At 39.0% G+C, this 23,673-nt stretch overlaps 1 protein-coding gene across 1 annotated transcript in view; it reads right to left on the bottom strand.

Moving 5' to 3' along the window:
* Positions 1-23,673, bottom strand: part of ADAMTS20 (ADAM metallopeptidase with thrombospondin type 1 motif 20) — a 134,050-nt gene that overhangs the window by 106,342 nt on the left and 4,035 nt on the right. The window contains exon 3 of the mRNA XM_032493279.1: positions 8,629-8,791. Coding sequence (XP_032349170.1) covers positions 8,629-8,791 — 163 coding nt within the window. The remainder of the gene's footprint in view (positions 1-8,628; positions 8,792-23,673) is intronic.

Raw genomic sequence — 23,673 nt, 5'->3', positions numbered from 1 at the left:
ATCCTGTACCCGGCAAGAAATTCAAGTCCCTTCTGCTTTGTGTGCTGACAAGGAAAAGGGCAACTGGTCAAGTATTACAAAGCAAATACTCTTTCTTCTTCTACATTCTCAAGAAGTCAAGTCATGGGGCTTGCTCTTAAAGATGTAGAAGACAATTTCCCTAGCAAGTGGAATCTAGGAATCTTGCATAGGTCGAGTTGAAAACAAGCACACATTCATTCATCAACTCAAAACCTTTAAGGTTTTTTTTTTAGTGGGAAGGAATATGCACCAGTTGTGCCTCTGTAATTTTGGCATCCCAACCTCTACATTTGATGGGTATAAAAGAGCAACAGGTGTTGCCTTGGCATTTTAGGAAATGCCTTTCCACATCTTCAAATCCTATCCCTTATCAGAAATTCTCAGCAAAATGAGACTAAGACAAACTAACCCACCGACACAAATGTCAGAAGAATTTAGATGGACAATTATACACGTAACAGTGTGATATTCCAAACTCTTGCTCCATTACTGCTTGAAAAGATGTTTGAAAATCTTATCAATGAGTTAAATTTATACCCTAGCAACTGAACATGTAAATGAAATGTAACATTCCATTCTTCAAAAAAAAAATCAGTTATTCAGAGTTCACACTGGACACTCTGTGTATCACATTGATAATTAGTGAGTGTATTTTGCAAGGCTGTGTGGCTACTGAAATTAGAACATAGCATAACACTATTAAAATGGATGACAGTACAGAATTCCACCACAATCTTCGCTTCCTATTTTCAGATAAGCCTTCATGGCGATCCACTCCCTAAACCATATCCACTTACTATTATTTAATAGTAGATAACTCCCTTTGTTTTTCAAACTTTGCATGTGTTGCTCCTAGAGCTAGATTCTCCATATCATCTGACAATCTGCCTCATGTGGAATCATTCCAGAACCGTCTTGAGGGAATTTTAAGTACTCAGCATTCTAAAATGCATCCCAAAGTGCAAAGTTAGTTCAAGGTATCATTTAAAAGCACTATGTCCTATTTGCTCTACCAACTCAAGTATTGGTATAATTCTATTTTTCCACACTATTACTAAGTGATTTGTTAAAATCTTAGCTGAGCATTTCCTATTATATGATTAACTATCATTTTTATCTTGATTATTTTTTGAAAATGAAGTTATAACATAAAAATCTAAAATGTAATCTAAGGTTAAACTTTAACTCATTTCCTTATTCCAATACTATTCTGGTCATTATAATTTATTTCTTAAATTATGTATCTACTCTTCCTGACTCTAAAATTCCTGAAACAGCTTTTGACTGAAAAAATAGAATTCTTATATGAAATAGTTTTCTAACCTTTAATATTAGGTTAAAAGATTTTTTTAATAAAGGTGTTTTCCAAAGTAAATATAACACTCAAAAACTTAGAGGTCTAATTAGAAGACAGTCATTAAATGAATTTAAAATGTTAATAATTAAACATTCTGTGTGATATCTTAATAGTATGGAATATTTAATATTTTTATTATGGAATCAGTTTTCATTCACACTGATTTGTCAGCTTTTATCAAGTCCACTATTTTTAGTTTTTGACAAAAATGAGAAAAAAAATCAAATTTTGAAATCATCGATAGATTGAACTCTTATTATCAAGCAGGTATTTTGTTAGTTTATTTTATGCTGCATCTCAGAATTTAACAAATCACCACTTTCTAAAAGAATGTTTTTGTCAGTCTTATGCCAGGAGGTAACTCTAACGCCCAGTACATCTGTGCACGTGCAAAAGAAGTCACGGACTACAGACTGACAGATCAGAGTGGGGAGGGGGGTTTCTTCTCTTCACTTTCCTGGTTCTCTTCCAGGAAGAAATGCCCGAGGAAGAAGCCTTTTTTGGGTAGGTCCAGAGGTCTGGATGTTCTCCACATGAAACAGTACGTCTGTTGCTGACCTGGAGATGGGCCCAACTCTCACTCTGGCTGTAATGATCTTCACAAAGAGTGGAACGCAGGCTGGGACCAGCCAAGAACATGACCCGTCCTTGTGCAGGATTCCCCTACGCTTGTACTCAGTGTGAGTGCAGCCCAGTCTCATGTCTCAATGTCTTTAAGCAGGACTGCTTTTGAATGTTGCAATTTTGAATCAGATTTTAATTGCAAATCAGTAGAATCCTGCATCCTCTTCATGAGGAAAGCACCAAGTGACTAAACAGTAGAGAGCCAAATATTCAAATTTACTTCACTAAGGATCTGCAGTTAAGTTACAGGTTTGGCAGACCAGAAGAAAACTGTAAAATGAGCTATCTGGATAATTAGTGAAGTAATACTTTAGGGATGTAGACAGAAAACTTTACATTTATTGCTCTCCACAAATCTATTGAGTTATTTACTTCTCTCCTTTACTTGCTGAGTAAATCCAAAAGAATATCAAGTGAATAAAGCAAAATGATTATACAGCTTATATTCCATGGACCATCATTTTAATCATTCTTTTCAATAGGCCCTTATCCTCCTTGCTCTTTTCTATGAAATAAGGGAAAAATTACAAACCAAATTCATTCATGAACATAGATGTAGAAACTAAAAAAAGAAATATTACCAGACCTTGTCTGGTAAGAAGCCAAGTAGACTTGCCATTTAAGAATCAAATAAATAAACAAAGGAGGAAAATATAATCACCTTGGTACATGCATAAGTAAATGTTTTGATAAAATTCAATACACATGCATAATAAAAAGGACTTAATAAAGTAGGAATTTAGGGGAACTTTCTTAATCATATAAAAATCGATTTTTCTTCCTAAGAAAAACCCACAACAGACACTGTACATATCAGAAAAGGTTGAAAACTTTTCCTTCTAAAATTGGTGATGAGGCAAGGATTTTTATTACTGCCATTTCCATTCAACATTGTTCTAGAAATCCTAGCCAATGTAATAAGGCAAGAAAAGAAAAAAAAATTGAAAGATTAGAAAGGAAGAAATAAAATCATTTTATATGACTGTCCATAGACAATATCAAAAAGTGAACAGATAAACTATTAGAATATATGAATACACTTGCTAAGTATAAGGTTAATATAAAAAATTGCCTGCATTTTTATGTACAATAATTAGACGAAATTTTTAAAATTATACCATTTATAATAGTGTCAAAACTGGTTGACAAATGCACAAGATCTCTACAAAGAAACTTCTAAAATATTAAATGTGAAATTAAGCAAGAATATACGGATGTGCCATACTGATGGACTGGAAGACAATATTAGAAAGATGTCACAGCTCCAAACATCTATTGATCCAATTAAATCCAATCAAAATCCTTTTTTTTCCTTTTGTGGAAATTATCTAAAATATATGTACATAAATGCAAAGGGTCAAGGATAGCCAAAACAATTTTGAATAAAATCAAGGGCTTATTTTACCACATCTCAAGACTTATAATAGAGCAATAACATTTTAAAGACAATTTTTAGCTATATTTTTTGGTGTTGGCATAATGATGGATAAATAGACCAATGGAAGAACAAATAATATCCAAAACAGATCCACATATATCCTTTTCAGAATAAATGTTATGCTAAATATTTTTAAATTCCTATGAAATATCTCAATTAACTTTTACACAAAATAAACTTATTGGCACTGCTTTTGAAAGTTTTATTGAGCCCACTACTTCTGGATTTTGAAAAAGTAACAAATCAAAGTTTGAAATTGGTAGATTGAGCCTCTGTATCTGTGAAGTAGCTAAGATAGAAACCCCTAAACTTGACTTACATGGGAAACAGATCAAATTCATTAGCCATGCACCACCTACTCTAGATCCATGGAGGTTAAGTTCTCAAAGTCATTAAGAGAGCCAGAAGTAAACTCTGCTCCCTGACGCCCAGATTACTAGGTAAACTATGGCCTCTGCTGACACTGAAGACATCTGGGTTCCCCAAACACAGGCTGATGAATTATCTTAAAGGGAATAATCTGTGTATAAACATAATAATTTTATTAAGAAAACAGTTCTCATGTTTTTCACAGAAATATCCAAATTGATGATTCACACACCAAGAAAAGCTTTATCACATCATCAAAATTGAGGGGACTTTAAGGAAATCATCCTTAATTGATGCCCTACGTACACTTTACTTGTTTGACACTTGGAAGTCCTTTGTTGACAAGACAGCTGCTTTCTTGGACTCAGTCCTTCTGCCTTCAGTCTCTTTTCTCAGTCAAATCCAAAATCATCTTTAAAAATAACACTGACAGCTGAGTAACACAGCATAGGATGTCTCTGCTTTAACCTTTCTGCATTTGCCCAGTGCCTAGAGGATAGCTGACAAAATCCTCAGAGCCCTTTCCTGTCTGCCTGTGCTGTCTTCACAGCTTCATCTGCCCCCACCTCCCACAGTCTTCTCCACACCCATCGGGACACTGAAGGTACAAATAGTACTCTCTCTTCTCTATAGGCAGGTTCCAACCCACTGTTACAGATTCTGTAATTGATGATTTGGTATTAATCACAGGACCCAACTAACTGCCAAAGCTGTTTACCCATCCCTGCTACAGTCCAGCCTTCAAGGAGAACACTGAAATCACACTGCAAACCTTCCAACCACACACCCCAAGATCTGTTTCACTTCCTGCCTAACTGGAGACACCCCCATGTAACAACTTCTCACTGCTGTAGAAATAAAGCCTTTGCCCAACCTGGGCGCTTCTCCATGTGGCCCAGGTGGCAGGTCCCCTTCTCTTGGGGACTGTATGTAACAAATTCTTCTTTCAAAAGTAAGGTGGTCTCCAAGTCTCTCCCTTGACCATACTTACATAAAACAGATCAATCCATGGATGTTTTAATACAAGCCCATCCTCTTTTTCTTTTTCTTAGAAAATATCTACAAATCCTTCTTCACACAATGTAGATTAAATGGTTTAAATGTCACCTCCTCAGTGGAACCAGGCCAGTTTTTGCCGCTGAGCCCGTCAACTGCACACCATATTGCTCCTGACACAGGGTGGGCAGCCTTGGCTTCAGTTTTGTAATTTTCCTGATTTTTTTTATTGTTGTTCTTTTACACCCACTGGGCTTTGAGAACTTAACTGACAAGAGACTCAAGTCTTACCCAGTTCTACCTTTATACATATTAGGAGCTGAAAGACTATAGGAATGAACAAGTTTAGGAAAAATTAGGAAAAGCACAGAAATTTAAAAGCTGGCCAGCATCATCTAAAATCTGCTGAAGAACATTTCACTTTGCTCACATCAAACCCTCTGTTTCACTGCTCCACAGATGCTCCAAGCTCCCACCCCATGGCACTGAGAAGGGAGGGACAGAGGGGCAATGGGAGAACGGGATGGAGGCTCACCAGGCCCCCAGGGGACATAGACCTGGTCTGATCCTCCTTGGAGGATAAGCAATGGCAGAGCCACACGTAACGGAATCCAGAGGTGTCTTCATTCCTGCCCATCTTTTCAAGGCTTATTGTCCTCTTGGGTTTTAATTTTGGGAGCGTGAGGTGGCAATATGTGTGGGCTGTTTGTTCACTTCATGGGTTTTATGAGCATGTTTTGCTATTTCCACTGGACTTTACTTAGAATATGTCCAACATCTACCTGGGAACCTGGCATCCACAGTGGCTGGGTTTGTAGGACCTCAAGGCACATGGTGAAATCTGGCCTTACAACTTAATCTAATTCATCAAGGCTGAAGTCACTATGAATTGCAATGGTTTAGGGTCACGATGAATTAAAATCAATAGAAATATGGGGGAAAATGACTTTTCCTTTTCCAGTAGAGCCTTTTGGTTCATGTGCTAAATCTTTAGGCCCACCTATTTGAAGAATTCTCCTGATTGAAGGTTCACCTTCAAAACAGATAAGATCCTGCAAGTATTTCTAAACAGCAATGTGTGAACTGGAGAAGGAGGAAAAAAAAAACCTTTGATAACATTTTACTAATTACATTTACAACTCTCCATTTTTACTAACAAGATGAGGATTAGCAGCTAATTATTTAGGCCATTAATTGATTGCCTTTTTTAGTGATTAAAATATGTATGTTAATTGTACCTAGAAATGTAGGGAATTTAAGAATTGAAAAGAGTGATATTACTTTTAACATTTTAGTAGATAAACTTTGTGAAAAAATAGATCATAATTAAAAGAAAACTAAGTCCTATAGCTTTCCATTTGCTTTTTATTTGTAGTTTTAATAATACAAATGATTTAGTATAAGTATTTTGGGTTTTGTTTTTCTCCTTTTTTAAACAGAAGGGCCTGGTGTTTCTTGAACCATTCTCTTTCTGATAATGAACACTGATTGTGAATGCCAAACCCTGCATATCATTATCTGAAACATTTATGCATTCAGAGTGTCTACTTGGTGGCTTTCTTCTTAAGAAGCTAAACAACTCATTAAACGAGCTGCTCCTGAGTGGGAGATCAGAACAGGCCTCGGCTGCCTTCTGTAGAGTTCCATTGTGGAGCTGCACCCATTTGTGTTTTCTTTGAAGCCATAAAAATGAAACCCTTATGCTCATATTAAAAGCATAAGAAAGGCATCTATTATGTCAATAGATTTAAAACACGGCCTTAGACACAGTGAGAACCACTCCAAAATGGCACTCTTATAATAGCAAAGGTTAAGAAGTGCGTTCCCAGGGAAAGCCTTCAAAGGCCTCACATCATTATATCCCAAAACAGATGGCATGGCCGTGGTCGGAACGAGAGTTTATGGACACCTACAATCGCAAATAAATCTTTTCTAGTCCCACTCTTTTGTCTAGGTTTTGTACTTTGATGATAACTGCAGGTGCTTTTCTTCATTCTGCATCGAGTGACATGAAGTGATATGGTGAAGATTCATGCACAGATGTGGACACAACTCTTAATACGACTTCCATGCCACATAAAACTATTTTACCAGCAACAGACTTACACTTCATAGAAATCAGTAATTCCTGGATTCTAATCTATGATAAATCCTCAGGAGTCTGAATTTTATAGGAAAAAATGAGGAAACATACCTCTCTCACATATTGCTGGAAGTACACATTGATAAAAACCACCTTGCAAAACAATGTGGAATTCTCTAGTATCTGTGTGTATACTCTGGAGAATCTCAAACACAGGAGATGAGGACAAGAATTTTCACAGCCTTGTTGCTTATAATAGTGAAAAACTGCAAATATCCAAAAGCTCATGAACGGGAACGTGGCTATGTGAGTGGTGACATTCTCAGCAATGAAAATGAACTGCTTCCATATGTACCAGCATAGACAAACCTCAGAAGTAATGCTGGGCAAAAAAGTCCCAGAGGACTATCTGCAGTATGTTTCCTTTATATAAATTTAAAATTATTCAAAATTAAGCATCGTGACGGTTGTCTAAAATTCTGCTCAGAACCTAAATGCTTATTGACAAGTGAATGGATAGAGAAGACATGTGTGTGTGTAGATAGATAGATAGATAGATAGATAGATAGATAGATAGATAGACAGACATAGAGATAGATACACAGTGGAATATTACTCAGTCATAAAAAGGAATGAAATAATGCCATTTGCAGCAACATGGATGCACCTAGAGATTATCATATTAAATGAAATGTCAGACAAAGAAAGACAAATATCATATGATACTACTTATATGTAGAATCTAAAAAAATAATAATACAAATGAACTTATTTATAAACCAGAAATAGACTCACAGACATAGAAAACAAACTATGATTACCAAAGAGGAAGGGGAGGGGAGGTATGAATTAGGAGTTTGGGATTAGCAGATGCAAATTACTCTATACACAAAATAGATAAACAACAAGGTCCTACTGTATAGCACAGAGAATTATATTCAATATCTTATAACAACCTATAATGGAAAAGAATTTGAAAAAGAATAAATATATATATGTATAATTGAACACTTCGTTGTATAATTGAACATTTTGTTGTACACTTGAAAACTGACACGCATTATAAATCAACTATACTTCAATTTAAAAATTATAAATAAATAAATAAAAATTAAATTAAAAACTTAAAAACAAATAAATAAATGTTTTCGGGGAGATGCTTTAAGACTATGCAAATATCCTGATTCTTTTCAAACCCACTATTTAAGATTCCATCAGGAAAAAAAAAGAAATAAAAAAGTTTAAAAAATAAAATTCTGCTTAGAAAAGTCATACTACTTTGACTAACAGGTTGGAGTAAAACTTTTCCGATTTTTTGCTACAAATCTCATATACAGTGGACACTGGATTAACACAGGTTATTGCACGGATCTACTTACACGTGAATTTTTTTCACTAAATTCGTACTACATTAGTACAGGATCTGTGGTTGGTTGAATCCATGGATGTGGAACTGTGTATAAGGGGGACCAACTGTAAAGTTAAATGTGGATTTTCCATTGTGTTGCGAGGTGGTCAGTACCTCCAACTCCCACGCTGTTCAAGGGTCAATCCTACTGAACACTTTTTTGGATTTAGATTTAGTCTACAAAAAAATTTCCTACAGATAATTTCTAATGGATCCTTCCAGGTCAAGAAAATTTGTTTAAAATATCATACATGTCAATATTTAAGGAAAACAAAAATTTTAACCTAAAAAAAGATTTTAGAGGTATCCTAATTTTACCATAAAGAGTTTACCTGAAACTTCACAAGGTTTGTGAGACTGCAGAAAAAAGTTTCTCTTGAATTCCTGTCTGTAGATAAGATGTGGCTTGTTATGATCATCTTCAAGTTCACTCCCATCTGCCTTTATTATAGGTTCTAAGAAATATTCGCCATCATGTGCTTTAAATGTTCCCATCTGGAAATAAAGAAAACAAAAACTCAGTTTCTCCCATCACTAAGTGGAGTAAGCAGGCTGAGCACTCGGCCAGGGGTTCGTTCACTAAAGGTCATCAAAAGAACATGACCTTTCCCTTCCTGGCTTGCTACTCCCCCTTGTGTAGAAAGTCACGGAGACTGGCTAGGATTCCAGTCAACAGAGCTGAAATGACAGGTGTTCTGGGTATAAAGAATGGCATTGGCAACGGCACCAAAATGGCCAAAAGCCTAGCACATTCTGGAACTAAGAAAGCCTGTTGCCTTAGTCTGTTTAAGGTAATAGTGTGAGACAAGACTTCAAAGGAAGGCTGGGGTCAGATAAAAGATCTTGAATGTGATGTTAGCAATTTAAAATTTGTAAGCAATGGTGAGCCATTGAAGAATTTTCACAAAGGCCTGTCTCCTGTATTCCAGAATCCAACATCCAACTTGCTTTTTGGCATCTCCACTTAGAGCAATAGTAGCACCCTCAACCTCAACATGTCCAATGCCAAACTTGACTTTCAGTGCAGACCTGCTATGTCTTCAGTGCTCCCCCTTTCAGTAAATGGCAACACTATTATTCAGATTGCTTAGGTCAAAAATCCTTAGAGAGAAATCAAGGGTGGCTCTCTCAAATGCCACATTCAATTCATCTGCAAATCCTGAAGGCTCAACCTTCAAGGTATAACTGAAATCCAACCCCTTCTCCTGAACTGTACCACTGCGGCCATGATGGAAACTAACTCTCTCTCCTTCCTAAACTAAATCAATAGCCCTCTATAGTCAAGTCTCTACAGAGGAGTAACAGTAATTTTTCTTAAGTCTAGCGCTTGTTGCTCTCAAAACAAAAAACAAACAAAAACAAAAACAAAAGGTACTGTGACTTTTCACATCGCTCAATAAGTTCTAAACGACTGACAATGGTCTGCAATGCCCTGCGTGATCTGCCCACTTCCCACCACCCCGCCCCTCCCAGCACACAGACACCTGACAGTTCTGACTTCATCTTCCCCCATTCCACCTTGGCTCGTTCTAGAGAGCTCCCTTCCTGACATTGTCACTATTCTTCAAACATGACAAGTATTCTCCTGCCTCAGGACCTTTGCACTTACTGAACCTGCCTCAAGCACTTGTCCCTGCTAGCTCTGTCTGTCACTTGTTTCAGGTCTCTGCTCATTCACGACCCTGTATAATAGATGTTACCCAGCCTCCCATCTCTATCCCCACTATGCAGTTTCATTTTTCTCCATAACACTTATCACTACCTGATAGATTTTTATTTATATTCGTTACTTGTCTGATACTATCCACTAAAATATAAGTCCATGAGAGCAGAGCTTTCCCTGCACTCTCTTCTGCCACATACCAGACATTGGATAGCATACATTAAATGAATGAATAAGACTGTAAGCTATGGAATTTAATCTACTGACACTGTGTGTTAAAATATGAGCAGATCTGCTTGTAGAAAACAGAGGCTATAGCCCAGAAGAGAGGTAACAAAACATGAATTACAGTGACAGTGATGGTACAGTAGTTGGAAGAGAAAGATTACGAGATGCCAATGCCTGAGAAGGGGAGAAGCAGACAGTGAGAGGGAGAATTTACAATAAAGATCATCTTCTGGGGAAATAAGATTTACTAAACTGACTCCAGAAATGTTAAAAACCCAAACAGAGCCGTTTTCTACCAAACAACAGAAAAAGATGTCAGCGTTCCATCACAAAAACTCCCGGCCTTGATGATCTCACAGAGGAATTCCAGCAAACCATGAAAGGGCAGATAATTCCACTGTTATTTGAACTGTTCTAAAATATTTTTTTTAAATCCAAGTTATTTTTATGAAGCTAGTATAAACATACAGCAAAACCTGAGAAAGAGCTCACCAAAGCAAAACAACAATAAAAAATCAAATATAGGACAAGCTCACATACGAATATCAAGCTGAAAGCCCCAAATTGTATTAGCAAACAAAATTCAGCAAAGTGTGAAAACACACGATGAGGTGGAGTTTATCAGAAGATTGCTAAGTATGGCTCAGTATTGGGAACCCTAATTCACCACACTCACTTAAACAAATGGGGGGAAAAATCACATGTTCTTTTCCACAAACATTCTTGCTCTTAAATATCAATATAAATAGATGGATGCTCCCTCAATAAGATACACTCCATCCCAGCCCAGAGACACCACCACTGCATAACAAAGATACATGCGAGGCACAAGGATGCCCAGTATCACCTGTCCTAGACAAAAGAATCAGGTAAAAGGTTAGAGACAAAAAATTGGAAGGAGGAGTTAAAACTGTCATCTTCACAGGTGCTATCAGCATATACCTTAACAAATAAGAACTGAGAAAACACTATAAAAACTAAGTGAGCTCCGTGAGCAAAGACACAGGCTTCAACTGTTTGCATATGTATGAAAAAAAATTAGAAGCTATGGAAGAAACGATCTGCTTTACAAATAAAAAGGTTAAATACTAAGGATGAAAACCGATCTGTAAGACCCCTGTAAAATGGCAAAGCCCTCCTAGGGAACCTTGAAAGAGAATTAAACAAGTGAAACCACTGGCCATGTACCTGAATATAACAAGATTCCAATTTTTAAAAACACCAACAGGTTTTTTTAACATGTTAAGTTGTTTCTAAAGTACATGTGGAAAAACAAAAATAGCCCAGACAATAATAAGGAAACAATGAGGTGGGATTAGGGCTACAAGATATTAAAATGTTACACAGCCACATTAGTGAGGTACTCCAGCTCCAGCACAATGAAGCGGTCAATGGACCAGTGACCCAAACAGAAAGGTGAGCAAGAAACCCTAAATCAGTGGACTTAATATCATTAGTACATAGATTGCATCTCGAACCCGTGAGGAAAGAAAATATTTATTTAATAGTATTGCAGCATGGGGGCAGACACCTGGACAAGATAATTTTGCTGCATCTCACCCAGGATAAATTCCCAAGGATCAATGATGCAGACTTTTGAAGTAAAACCACAACAGCACTAGAAGACGATATGAGAGAATTTTTTCACAGCTTTGGAATAGGGAAGGTCATTCTAACCACGACTCAGAAGCCCATTTTAAAAAAAGTTAAACGTCACCCAGGAAGAACAGCAATTAATACTAAATTGAGAAGCCGTTTTCACTCATGAGATTGGCAAAGATCTAAAAGTTCTATAACATACTTCAAATGTGTGCCTGTGGGAAAACAGGCACTCTCCTCCACCGCTGTTGAAAATGCAAACTACTGCACCCACAAGACAAAGGAAGTTCGGGGTATTTACTGCAGTTACAAACGTGTCTGCCCTTTGAGACAGCAATTCCCATTCTGAAAATCTCCCCTACAGACACCATACATTTCCACACAGGTGAGATAACACAATAATTATTAGTATTACAGTTATTAACTATAGCACTATTTTGAATAGCAAAGTATTGGAACCAATTCAACAGTCCATTGATAGAGAATATTTACGTAAACTATGGTACAGCCATCCAATGGAATGCCTTGTGGTTATAGACAAAAAAGAATAAACAGTCTACGCAATGATATGGAAAGACCTCCAATACAATTATGAGGCCAAGATATAAAACTGTAAAGCAGGATGCATCGGGTTCTACCATTTGTGTAAAGGAAGGAAAAAACCAAATATCTCTATTGGCCTAGTTGCTACTAAAGAAACTCTAGAAGGACTCATCAGAAACCCTTCAATGGAAAATATAAGCGGAGGTGGAGAAAGTAAGCGGCTTCAGGATGGACCAGGCACCACATCCTGCTCACCCCAGGTCCTTCATACACGCTGTTCCCCTTGACTGAAACATCCCCAGTTCCCACCTTCACCTCGTTCTCCTGCCTCATCCCTCTCTGCTCCGCTGGTTCCATCTCATCCAAATCTCAGCTTAAAATAGCAACCACCCAGAAAGCTTTTCCTGACCAGCTAGCTAGTTAACCACATCCCCACCCCTAATCTGAAAATATATTACTTCTTGAGAGTATTTTACTGTTTGATGTCTCCAGAGCATTAATTATATGTTGTGTTTATACAGGCAGAGACCTATATAAATAGGCAGAGACCTAGCCGTGAATCTGCATTGCCTAGCACAGTACCTATCACACAGCAGGCATGGTACACAGGAAATATCTGTTAAACCAAGAAAGCAATTGTTTCCCACCCTTTGTAAACTCAGCTTATGTTGAGCAGAGACAGGACACATCTGGACACACAGACTGGAGCTAGAACACGGGGACCCTGGGATGCAGGGATGTTGTAATCCGCCGGCAAGGAAGAAACTGCACCTTTATTACCACTAATCTGTAACTGAAATGTATAGAGTTCTCTTCAACTGTGAATGTAGGCAGCAAATCCCCGTGACGTTACCAGTGGAGAGCAGATACTTTCATCACATGAGGATGTTTGAGATCTCAGAATATTGTCTGTGCCCAACAGTATTAAGACCGTTCTTAGATCTGCCATGAAATCTTATTTAATGTGTTAATAGGTAAAAAGTTACACAGCTATTTTTAATATCTTGATAACTATTTCAAGATAATCAGTTTATTTGGTATTTTATCTTAGGCACTTGAAAACATTCTGAGCAGGGTTCTGTTGGTGAATTATTAACAGGTACGAAGAGAAGTGGAAGGAGGAAGAGGAGTCAAAGCATTAACTTCAGAAGATTAAATAATACCTTTGTGCAGGTGCTGAGACAGCCAGCGATGCTTTAGCCAGCAAGGGACAAAACAAAAAGAACTTGCACCTGCTGGCTGTCAAGAGAGTGGGAAGAACCCTTCAAATAGTCAGTGTTCATAGATAGATCTCTTTCTCTAGTCTGATGAGGCTACGTCAACCAGGGTAGGCGTTTGTCATAATAGTAATAGCTAACGCCAAGAGATACAGCAGACATCGTTCATACACATTTATAATTCACTTTGACCTAATAATTCTGAGGTAAGTAATTATTATCCCCACTTTACAGGCAAGACAAATGAGGCACAGAGAGGTAAAGCACCTTGTCCAAGTCTTACGTCCAGCAAGTGACAGGACCAAGATGGGAACCCAGCTATCCTGACTCCACAACTCGTGCCGTAACCTGGTGAATTGTGCCAGCGATCACATACCGATTTTGATAAATCCGACAAAACAGTGGACAAATGTTTAATGAACACGTATACTGTGTGCCAGGCACAGCTCTAGGGGCTGGCGATACAGAGGGGAATGTGACAAAATCCCTGCCTTCAAAGGATTCATACTTATGTGGGAAAAGACAGATGAGAAAGATACAATACGCCTGGTGGTAATCAAGTGCAATAAAGAAAATAGAACAAGGCGGGGAGACGGAGAATCCCAGAGGATGGGGTGAGGAGGCACTCCGGGCTGAGACTAGAATCATGAGGACGTAGCCACGGAAAACTCTGGGAGAACCTTGCAAACAGAAGGAGCAGCGAATGAAAGGCCCAGCGATGGGGGAAAGCTTGGCAGGTTCACATGACAGAGAACGGTGAGGCTGCAGCTGGGCCCACAGAGGACACAGGCAGGGGCTGGCTGCACTCAGTAGCCCTGACACTGAAAAGCACTCATCTTGCCTCCAAACACACAGATACATGTTTCTCTACACGTAAAACGGGGCAGTTTTCCACAGAGAAAAGCCTATTTCTGTGCAGAACCAATTCAGTAATGAATTGCTGAATTATGCCTGCTATGATCGGCACAGTTTTAGTGAATGAGGCTTCATTTCCATTTCTTAATTATAATTATCTTTAAATAGAGTTATTAGAGTTATGAAAGTTATCTAACTCTAAAGTTATTAGAGACAATAACTTTGAAGTTGCTGCTTTAAATATGTCATTGCAAATGCCATATGTAAATCATGATTTTAACTGAATGATCACTAAAGCCATTTAAATGATTATGGCAATTATAGCCATAAATTTCTCTTTACGTTCATAGTTATGACCACATCAACATCTCCTTCACTGTTTTTACAGTTCCAAACCCTAAAACGTGGCTTGAGACATAGCAGGCACCCAATCTGTAGAAGTAAACATTTTGTAGCATGGTAAAATATCTGATTTTTCCTCCACATACCCTTTAGTAATCTTTTATTTTTTTCCTTAATAGTCTGAAGTTACGTTAGTTTAGGGACTTTTCTGAGATACAGTTACGTGATTGTGTTTTCTTTCAATGCTGAAAAGTAAAATGTTTAGGCACTCTTGGTGACATGATGTACTAATATATTAGGATTACACATTTTTAAAAAGCTTAAAAGTTCAGGAAATTCCAACAGATATACTGAAATTCTAGTATATAAAATAGAAAAGATATATACATATACATATGCATATACGTGTGTGTGTGTGTGTGTGTGTGTGTGTGTGTGTGTGTGTGTGTAAAGAATTGATCCATTTCTTGGGTACTTTTCTAGCCTACTATTCTCTAACATATTTCATTAATTCTACCAGGGCTCATTTTCCAAAAGCAACTCTAAGTCACTTATTTTCAATACATATCAAAATTCCAGCTTTCTTGGCTATCCCAGAAAAATAATTAACTACACATAGAAGTAACAAAGACGGTTTTTGAAACCTAAGTAAAGGACCCGTGGACAAAATCACTTTCTGCCTTTTCTAAAAAGTATGCTGAAGAGGGGAAATGTGATAGCATCCTGGTAAAAGATACAAACAGACACCAAGTGGCTTGTTACTCATCACAAAACTATTTTGAATAATGACACGTTTTCCCAAGCAATACTGGAAATATCTAAACCTTGGGAAATTTTTTTATATTCCTTTTGGATCAAAATCTGACTGTAGGATACTTCTGTTATCATGTTCCAATAAAACCCACACGTGGGCCCAGCCTGCACTCTCATGTGAGAGGTAAATACAGTTATAGCCAGACTCTGACATCATCTACTTTTGAGCAGTGCTAGGACACTGTAGCCTGCTAATAATATTGCCTTTATAACTCAAAGGTCTTTTCTTGAACAAAACCTTATGTTTTAAAATACTAAGTTCAAGAAAAAATAATTTGTCCTCAAAGGGATTTACCCATATTTACCAAAGAAGGACTTAAAAGTATTCTGCTTCCATCAATTTTTCTATAAGCCACCCCACTGCAGAAGATTTTCTGTTCAAATAATAAAAATATTAGAGTTTTGCCCAAAGGCTCCTAAGGAAACAATTTTTTTTTCAACTTGGAAAGAAATCTGGTAAGGAATTGGAGGACTTAACAAAACAGGTGGCTCATAGAATTATATTTAGATCATGCTGTATTTTTAGCAACTTGCCTATCTGCAGAGGGGCAGTGCAATTTGATTCATGAGAAATACCAATCAAATTCCAAACTCTTTCTTTGGGTGACTAAGAAAAGGAATGTAGCTAGTTTCCACTTGGGCAAAGGGGTCCCCAATCCCTGGGAGCAACGATCTTCTATTTCCCAAGCCATTTTGAAAGGTAGTAAGTGATTATGTGACTGGTTCCAATTTCCTCTCCTAGGCCAAAACTTTTATGTCCAGAGGATTTTTATACAATTGTATTTCCAAAGTGTTCTTATTTCAGTATTGTGACATTCATTCATATATTTTTTCTAAGTACATGGCAAACACATGTACTGGAGCCACAAACAATAATGTACTCTCAGATTTTTATTAAAGGGTAAAAACAACAAGCACAAAATGTAAACCATTTGGACTCTTTTTCCAAACCATTTGCAGTTATTGCCTTGGCATTGGCAACTAGAAAACTAGTTCAAAATAAGGTACCACTGAACAAGGCAATGAGAGCCAAGATTGAAAATTTATTTTAGTAACGAATTGCTCCCAATTATTAATAAAATTGGATTTTCATTTAAGGACTGGATCACTGGTAATTACTTCCACGAAGACGAAAATGTTCCGTTGTTCAATCTTTAGTCGTACGTTATATGAGAATCAGTTTGACGCTATTTGTAGTAAGAAAGCCTGAGTATGAATCCTGGGTTTGACTCATGGAATCTCAGGCCAGCCACTTCGTATCTCAAACCTCAGTTCTGTGACTTGTATAACAAAATAGAAGTAACTCTATCCACCTAGTTTCCCGAGAAAGGCAATGTATGTTAAAATGGTGTCAATCACTATTTTGAAATTGAGTCTATGTTGACATTCTCCACTGAAAACATGGATGTTATAGCCAGCCCCACTTTCTACCTGAAGCGGACTCTAAGTGTTATATAATAAAAGATTATGAAGATTAACTGTGAGGTTCCTTTTTATTGGGGGGTACTCAGTTCAATACAAAAGGTTTTTTTAAGGGACAGACTGGGATTTCGAAATTTGTAGATACTGACAGGTATATTTAGAATAGATAGACAAGATTATACTGTATAGCACAGGGAAATATATACACGATCTTGTGGTAGCTCATGGTGAAAAAATATGAAAATGAATATATGTATATTCATGTATAACTGAAAAATTGTGCTCTACACTGGAAATTGACACAACATCGTAAACTGACTATAACTCAATAAAATAAAATTTTTTAAAAAAAGGTTTTATTTCCCCCTGACAGCTCCTCATTCTAACACCACTGATCATGCCTTGGAAATAGTGTTACACAGAAGCATACACTGAATGAATGAATCAGTGATATGAAGACAATGTAATTGGCCCCAGAAGCCTAAAGCAGAAGATTCATTGTAAGATTTCTGAAAAGACGAGTCTTCTCTCCTCTGGCAGCATTCTTTACTCCCCATCCCACAGGACAACTCCAGATCTCCAATGTGAACGTGAGAGGAAACACTACTGATGCTCAACTAAAAAGACACTGCTCTCTCACCACGTCTTTGCCCACAATGAACAAGAAAATAAGGCAGACTTCTGCACTTATCTACCCAAGATCTATGTGGCCAAATGACTCAGCTCCACGGAGAGTGTCCTGGCCACACCAATAGCAAGGAGTAAATTCTGTAACATCTCGCTTTCGTGTAGTTACTGAGGTGTTTCTGAAGTCATATGTACGCACTAAAAGTGGAGAGAACTGTCAGAGCAATCACCACGTTCTCATGGGGTCTGGGTAGTGGTTCCCAGGACAGCCTCTGCCATCCTCTTACTAAAATATCTGCAAAGACATAAAGCCTGAAGTCATTAGAACAGTCAGAAATTTAAAACAATAAGAAATCAGTAAGAACTATTCTGTAGGTATATAACGGAAATATGTTCATGACACATTGTCAAAATGTTATAAAACAACATCACTTAACAAAGATACATATAATATCTACAGGAACATGCACCATACACCTGCCAGACCATCTGTTATCTTTATAGCATGTATTTTCCTAGTTTCTCTTTTAATTTGTTTACAGTTATTTTGACATATGGCACTCCCCAGTGAGTATTTAAGCAAATATCAACTTTTTCACTTGTTGTGTCTCCCTTTGTACTTTTCCCTAAAGGTTATAATCTATTGTAATTTTGCTCTCCTTTAATACAGCTGGAATTGGTTTGAATTCGGTTTACCAGTAAGATGAGGATCCAACATGCCGCGTTTACTCATAGAAGATTCTTGGCATTCCCAGATTTAACATAACTGCCATTTAGGTTTTGGTAACTGTCACGGGAAACTAATTTGAAGCCATTATCAAAACTCGATCTGCCATCAGAAGTCAACCAAGTTCTTGAGAAATGTTACTGTCAGAGAAACATGAGCCTGGACTAAAGAAGCCTTGACTGCTTTTGTTGTAGGGTAACCCACAGATCCTCAGTTACCCCAGCATTCCTGAAGTGCCCTTCCCGCCCCACAGAGAGTATACTCCCCAGAATCTGTTTTAGATGTGGCCGTGGAGGAGGCTGGGCAAGACCCTCCCAGAGAGCAGAATCAGGGGCCTTGGTGACTGGACTTTTCCCAGAAAGATGAATAGAGGAAGATAATAAAGGAACTCTCCTCCTGCAGGGGTAGTGGGTCTCCACAGTCCCTCTCCAGATGAAGTTCCAAAACTGCTATAAATCACTGACTAGACGGTGTCCCCCCTGCTCGGTAGGAAATTAAGATTGAGATTACAATCATGCTTATGTTGGTTTGGGGGAGGTGCAGATAATTTGCATTTTTTTTAAAACACCTTTATTGTGGTATGGTTCTGTACAGTGAACTGCACACATTTCAGGTGTATACTTCGATGAATTTTGATAGATGTCTACACCCATGAAACCACCACTACAATCAAGGTAGTTATCATTTCCATCATTCCCCAAGAGTTGCAATTTTCGAATTCACAATTTATCCCTTCCCACCCTGATAATTTGCCTTTTAATTCATTAGTTGCTGAACCATGAAGCGACACAACTGGACTTTATGGATGAGATGATGCATTAGCCAGAGATCCTGGCCTTTGAGCAGAAACAGTGCCCCTGCAGGGCTGTCTGTCTCCTTGGAAACAAGATGAGTATGTCTGATGTGCAAGAAGAGAGGAGCAAAGGGACAGGTGGTGAGCAGAGGACAGCCTACAGGAAACACTGTTGGTGACCACCAGTATCTATTCTCCTCTCTTCCCAGGGGCAGAGCACTGCCCCTCATTTTCTAGCCCTCTGAACCTAGGTAGAACCAGGCAATTGGTTTTCACCAATAAAATATACATAGAAGTGGTGTGTGTCACCTTGGGATTGAGGCATTCAAGAGCTGGTGTGCCTTCTCTGTGCTAATTACTGCAGTAACAAAGCATTGATGGAGCTCATGAACATCCTTGATTAATAGATTTAATGCTGTTGTAATATGGACATTACTGCACCACTGATATCTAACAGGGGCTGGTAAAAAAACAAATGACTGATAAGCATTTGTTGAGAAAGAATGATCTGTTTCTTCCTCTGAATATTAGTATGACTCAGACAGCTTAATTAAGATTAATTTTGTGGAAAGTAGCAGTTATAAGCTAAAAAGAAATAAAGCCATAAGTAACCAGGGTGCAGTGTAAACCGCTTTTAAATGAAGCAATAAATGGAACACAGTTAACTCAGATATCTGAAAAAGATTTAATCTGTACAAAAGTTTTTAAATATGTCCAGCTACTTCAACTAAAATGGATAAAAATAATTTGGCTGCACTGAATTCTAGAGAAGAGCTAACCTAATTACACGGACATATTCATAAAACTTGCTTTAGCTCATTCATACATGCATTGAGCATTTCTACGTGCTGTACTGAGTGCTGAAATAAATACAGCTATCATTCCCTTACTTACAATCTCTAAATGATAGAAATATGGACAAATAACCACATTCAATACACGATGTATAAAAAGTCTAGTGGTAGAATGAAGGTAGGACTGCTCAGCTCTTTCCAGAGAAGATCAGGGCGCAGACAGGAAGGCTCAGGATGGATTTGGAAAGATGAGTAGGAGTTTAAGGGAAAGGACATTTTAGACAAAGAGTAACTATAAATTCAAACAATTATGGAAGATTAAAGCCAACCTATGATAGAATAAAACAGATGTTTCTAGAATAAGTATCTCTTTCTCCTCACCTCCTTCTGTGATAACCTTTCTTGGTTAATGGCTAGAGGATCACTCAGTCATTTAAGTCAGAGTCATTAGGACCATTTTGTTCATCTTCTCTTCTGGTCCAAAATTCTAGTGGGTCTCCTACAAGGTTGCTTAACGTCAGCACTGTTGACATGGTGATAATCCTTCCGTTGTAGGAGGCCATTCTGTGCCTTGTGGGATGTTTAGCAGCATCCCTGTCTTCTTTCCTCCAGATGCCAGTAGATTCCCCTGCCCCCTGCACCGCTGTGACAGCCAAAAGTATCCATCCCCAAACACTGCCAAGTGTCCCCTGGGGGAAAAAAACTGCCCCCAGTTGGGACTCTCTGGTCTACAGAGTGCACCTTCCATAGGCACCCAGCTCTTCTTTGCCACTGAAGCCCCATATTCCAAGTGGCCCATCCTCCTTGCCCACGGTAGACTACAAGAGTGGTCTTCCCAGCCGCTTGCTGCCTCCCCTGCACCCCGCGCAATGGTGCACAAGAGGAGGCCCCTCTTAACACAGCCAACTAACCCACGTTTACAGCTCAAGCCCTCACTCCTTCACAATGAGTTTCCGGCCTTGACCTGACTTCAACCTCCTTCCCCCACGCCTCCCAAGCCACCTACTTTTCAGCTGCAGAGACCCACAAGAAGCCCTTGAATTTTCATGTCTCCATACATTTATTCATCCCCCAGAGTTCGGTTGAGAAGCCTCCTCCAGCCCAGGTCAACTCCCTTAATCACCCCTTCCTTGAAGTTCACCCAGCACCCCCTGGACTTCTCCGTTAACAGCTTTTTAACAGACTATTTTCATTGAGCGTATATGTGTGCCTGTTGTCACTACCTGGTGGCCCTGAGAATGCTGAGCATAACTGGCCAAGGGTCCCAACCACTGAGCTTTGAACTCCGTCAGTGTTCGTGCCCCAGCTGAGTCTCCCACGCACCACTCCAGGCAGGAACTGAGTGTGGCAAGGTTACTGAGAGGAAACTCATTCTTACGAGGCAAGGGACCCTTCCCCCAGGCAAATCTGGCTTGAGGTGGGCTTCGCTGAACCTTGTTTAGAAGGCCCAGCAGCCAAGGACCCAACATCTTTATCCTTTCTTCAGCTGTTTCAGCCTTCACTGCTCTCTCCGTGTCTCCAACATAGGCACGTTTACTCCCATCTTGCCATCTGCTTCTTGGAAGACATAGGCTAACACTCGAATGTTGAAAGTAGAGGCGTAAGAAATTCTCCCTAGTGCTGTCTGAGTACTTAACTGAGCGTGGGAATTGCCAAAAAGGGTCCTTCGGAATTTGGATGAATACGGAACGGCAGGTGAAATGATCTGACGCTCTATTACTTCTGGGCATATAGGAAGTTTAGAAAGTAAAACTAAACCATTCCAAGAAGATGAAAACCAGAAAGGACATTATCGATAGTTTCCGTACGGTTAACTCCTGTCCGAACAAGAAGTTTCTAGAGCACCTCGATCATCAGTCATCCGAGGGCATTCGCGCCTTGACAGGCTGCAGGATGGTTCACAGGAGAAGCTTCAAAACAGCGCACACAACCCCTGCGGGCTGCTCTGTGAGAATGCTGCATAAGCCAGATGCAGTGTCTGGTTTTAGGACATCTGGAAACTCTTTCTTTCCACCAAAAAGACAGCATCACTTCAAATCCCACCAAGAAACAGTGAAGTTAATTGTCTAGGTGGCCAGGTCAGTCCCTGAGGGCCTTCGGAAGAAGGGAACCCACCAGGTAATGGGGGACAGTGAGGAGACACAGGGGTCGTTGGAAACAGCCTCAGTACACTTGATACATCCCACCCTGACACGTGTATGCCAGAAATATTACAGCTTATGAAATACCGACCTCTACTCGGATAAGAGCATATCAGCATTGTGAGAAGATGGACACCATGACCCACGAAAACAAAGTTTAGAGCTGAGGTAGGGATATAAAGACCTGATAAGTGAATATTCTGTGACGGTTTCTCAATGGACTGAAAACAGTCTGGCCATTACATTACTTACAGGTAATTTTATGATTTGGCTCTATATTCTCATCTACTGTAGATTTTAGAAATGTAAAAATAAATACGTTTGAATCATGCAATAAATACTGAGACTTACAAGAAAGAAAAATTACAGAGAAGGAAAGATCAGAGGAGCAAAAGTTATACACACATGAAACAGAAAATTTCTGGCAGACTCTCTGCTCCTTTTGGTTCTTGGACCCAAAGCACTTAAGAAAACTAAACAACACAAGGCATGGTTCAGTGAGTTCGTGAAAGAGAAAAACACGTGAATACTAAGACTTCTAGAAGTAGAAAAAAAATTCACTGTATAGGAATTAAAAGAAAACATTAGTTCATATGTTTGAGGTTAATGCAATTTGATGGAACCAACACGTGTGTTGTGGTGTCGATTTTTTTTTAAATGGTTGTATGCACAGAGATATTTGAAAGATATTAATGTTTTTTATTCCCGTCCTCTAAAAGTCACATTCCTCAGCAGCCGCCAGAGAAAGGAGAGGTAGATGCTACCTCAGGTGGGACGATGGACAAGTTATCGGTCAACTGTAAGAGATGGGAAAGGGGAACTCGGTGGATTCTGGGAAGAAAAGAGTGATGGAGGCAAAGGAAACAGTTGGAAAGATGCATGTGCGAGGACCTCTCCTCCGGGGCAGGGGGGCGGTTAAGGTCCCAGAGACAGAAGGCACGTTAGATGGTGGAGGGGGACTGCCAAGAGAAATGCTGCAGCATGCTATGTGGTATCCAGGGAAGGGACCTCTGACAGCCCCCACACACATACACACCAAAATGAGACGTGCCGCAGAGTCTGGCAAAGAGAGGACTTTCATATGCCATGGAGGGTTTCAGACCCTTAGAGGGGAGATTACCAATGGTGTCACCAAACCACTTTACGTGGAGAGGATGCACAGCAGGAGCTAAGTGACCCTATGTCGAGGGCTGCCCAAGGCGTCGGCCACACAAGAAATCAAATAGATGCTGCAGCTGAGCTCAGAGGGGTATGCCGCACCAGTCTCCAGCCCAGGGGACAATGAGTTTGTGAAGCCCAACTGAACAAAGAAAAGCCATGAGTTCTCAGGCCCAGAGTTCAGCTGTTGGGGCCAGGAAAATGCACAGAGACTAAGCCACAAAGGACATCGGAGACTACAGGACCTGGAGGACAGTGTATTTCCCTCCTTCCTCCCAAACAATACAAAGGCCTCAGAACATTTTACAGCCCTGTCTGGGGTCAGTTTTCATCAATGGTCAGCATTTGCTTGACTCCAGCCATGTGTAAGACAATACATGTTAGTGGGAAAAAATGAGGAAATCATGTGCTCATTCAATATATTCAGGAAAAGCATTTGATTAAGTACAACATCC

This window comes from Camelus ferus, chromosome 12 (genome assembly GCF_009834535.1).
Source record: "Camelus ferus isolate YT-003-E chromosome 12, BCGSAC_Cfer_1.0, whole genome shotgun sequence".
Classification (NCBI taxonomy): Eukaryota; Metazoa; Chordata; class Mammalia; order Artiodactyla; family Camelidae; genus Camelus; species Camelus ferus.
This window is presented reverse-complemented; position numbering and strand designations above follow the sequence as displayed.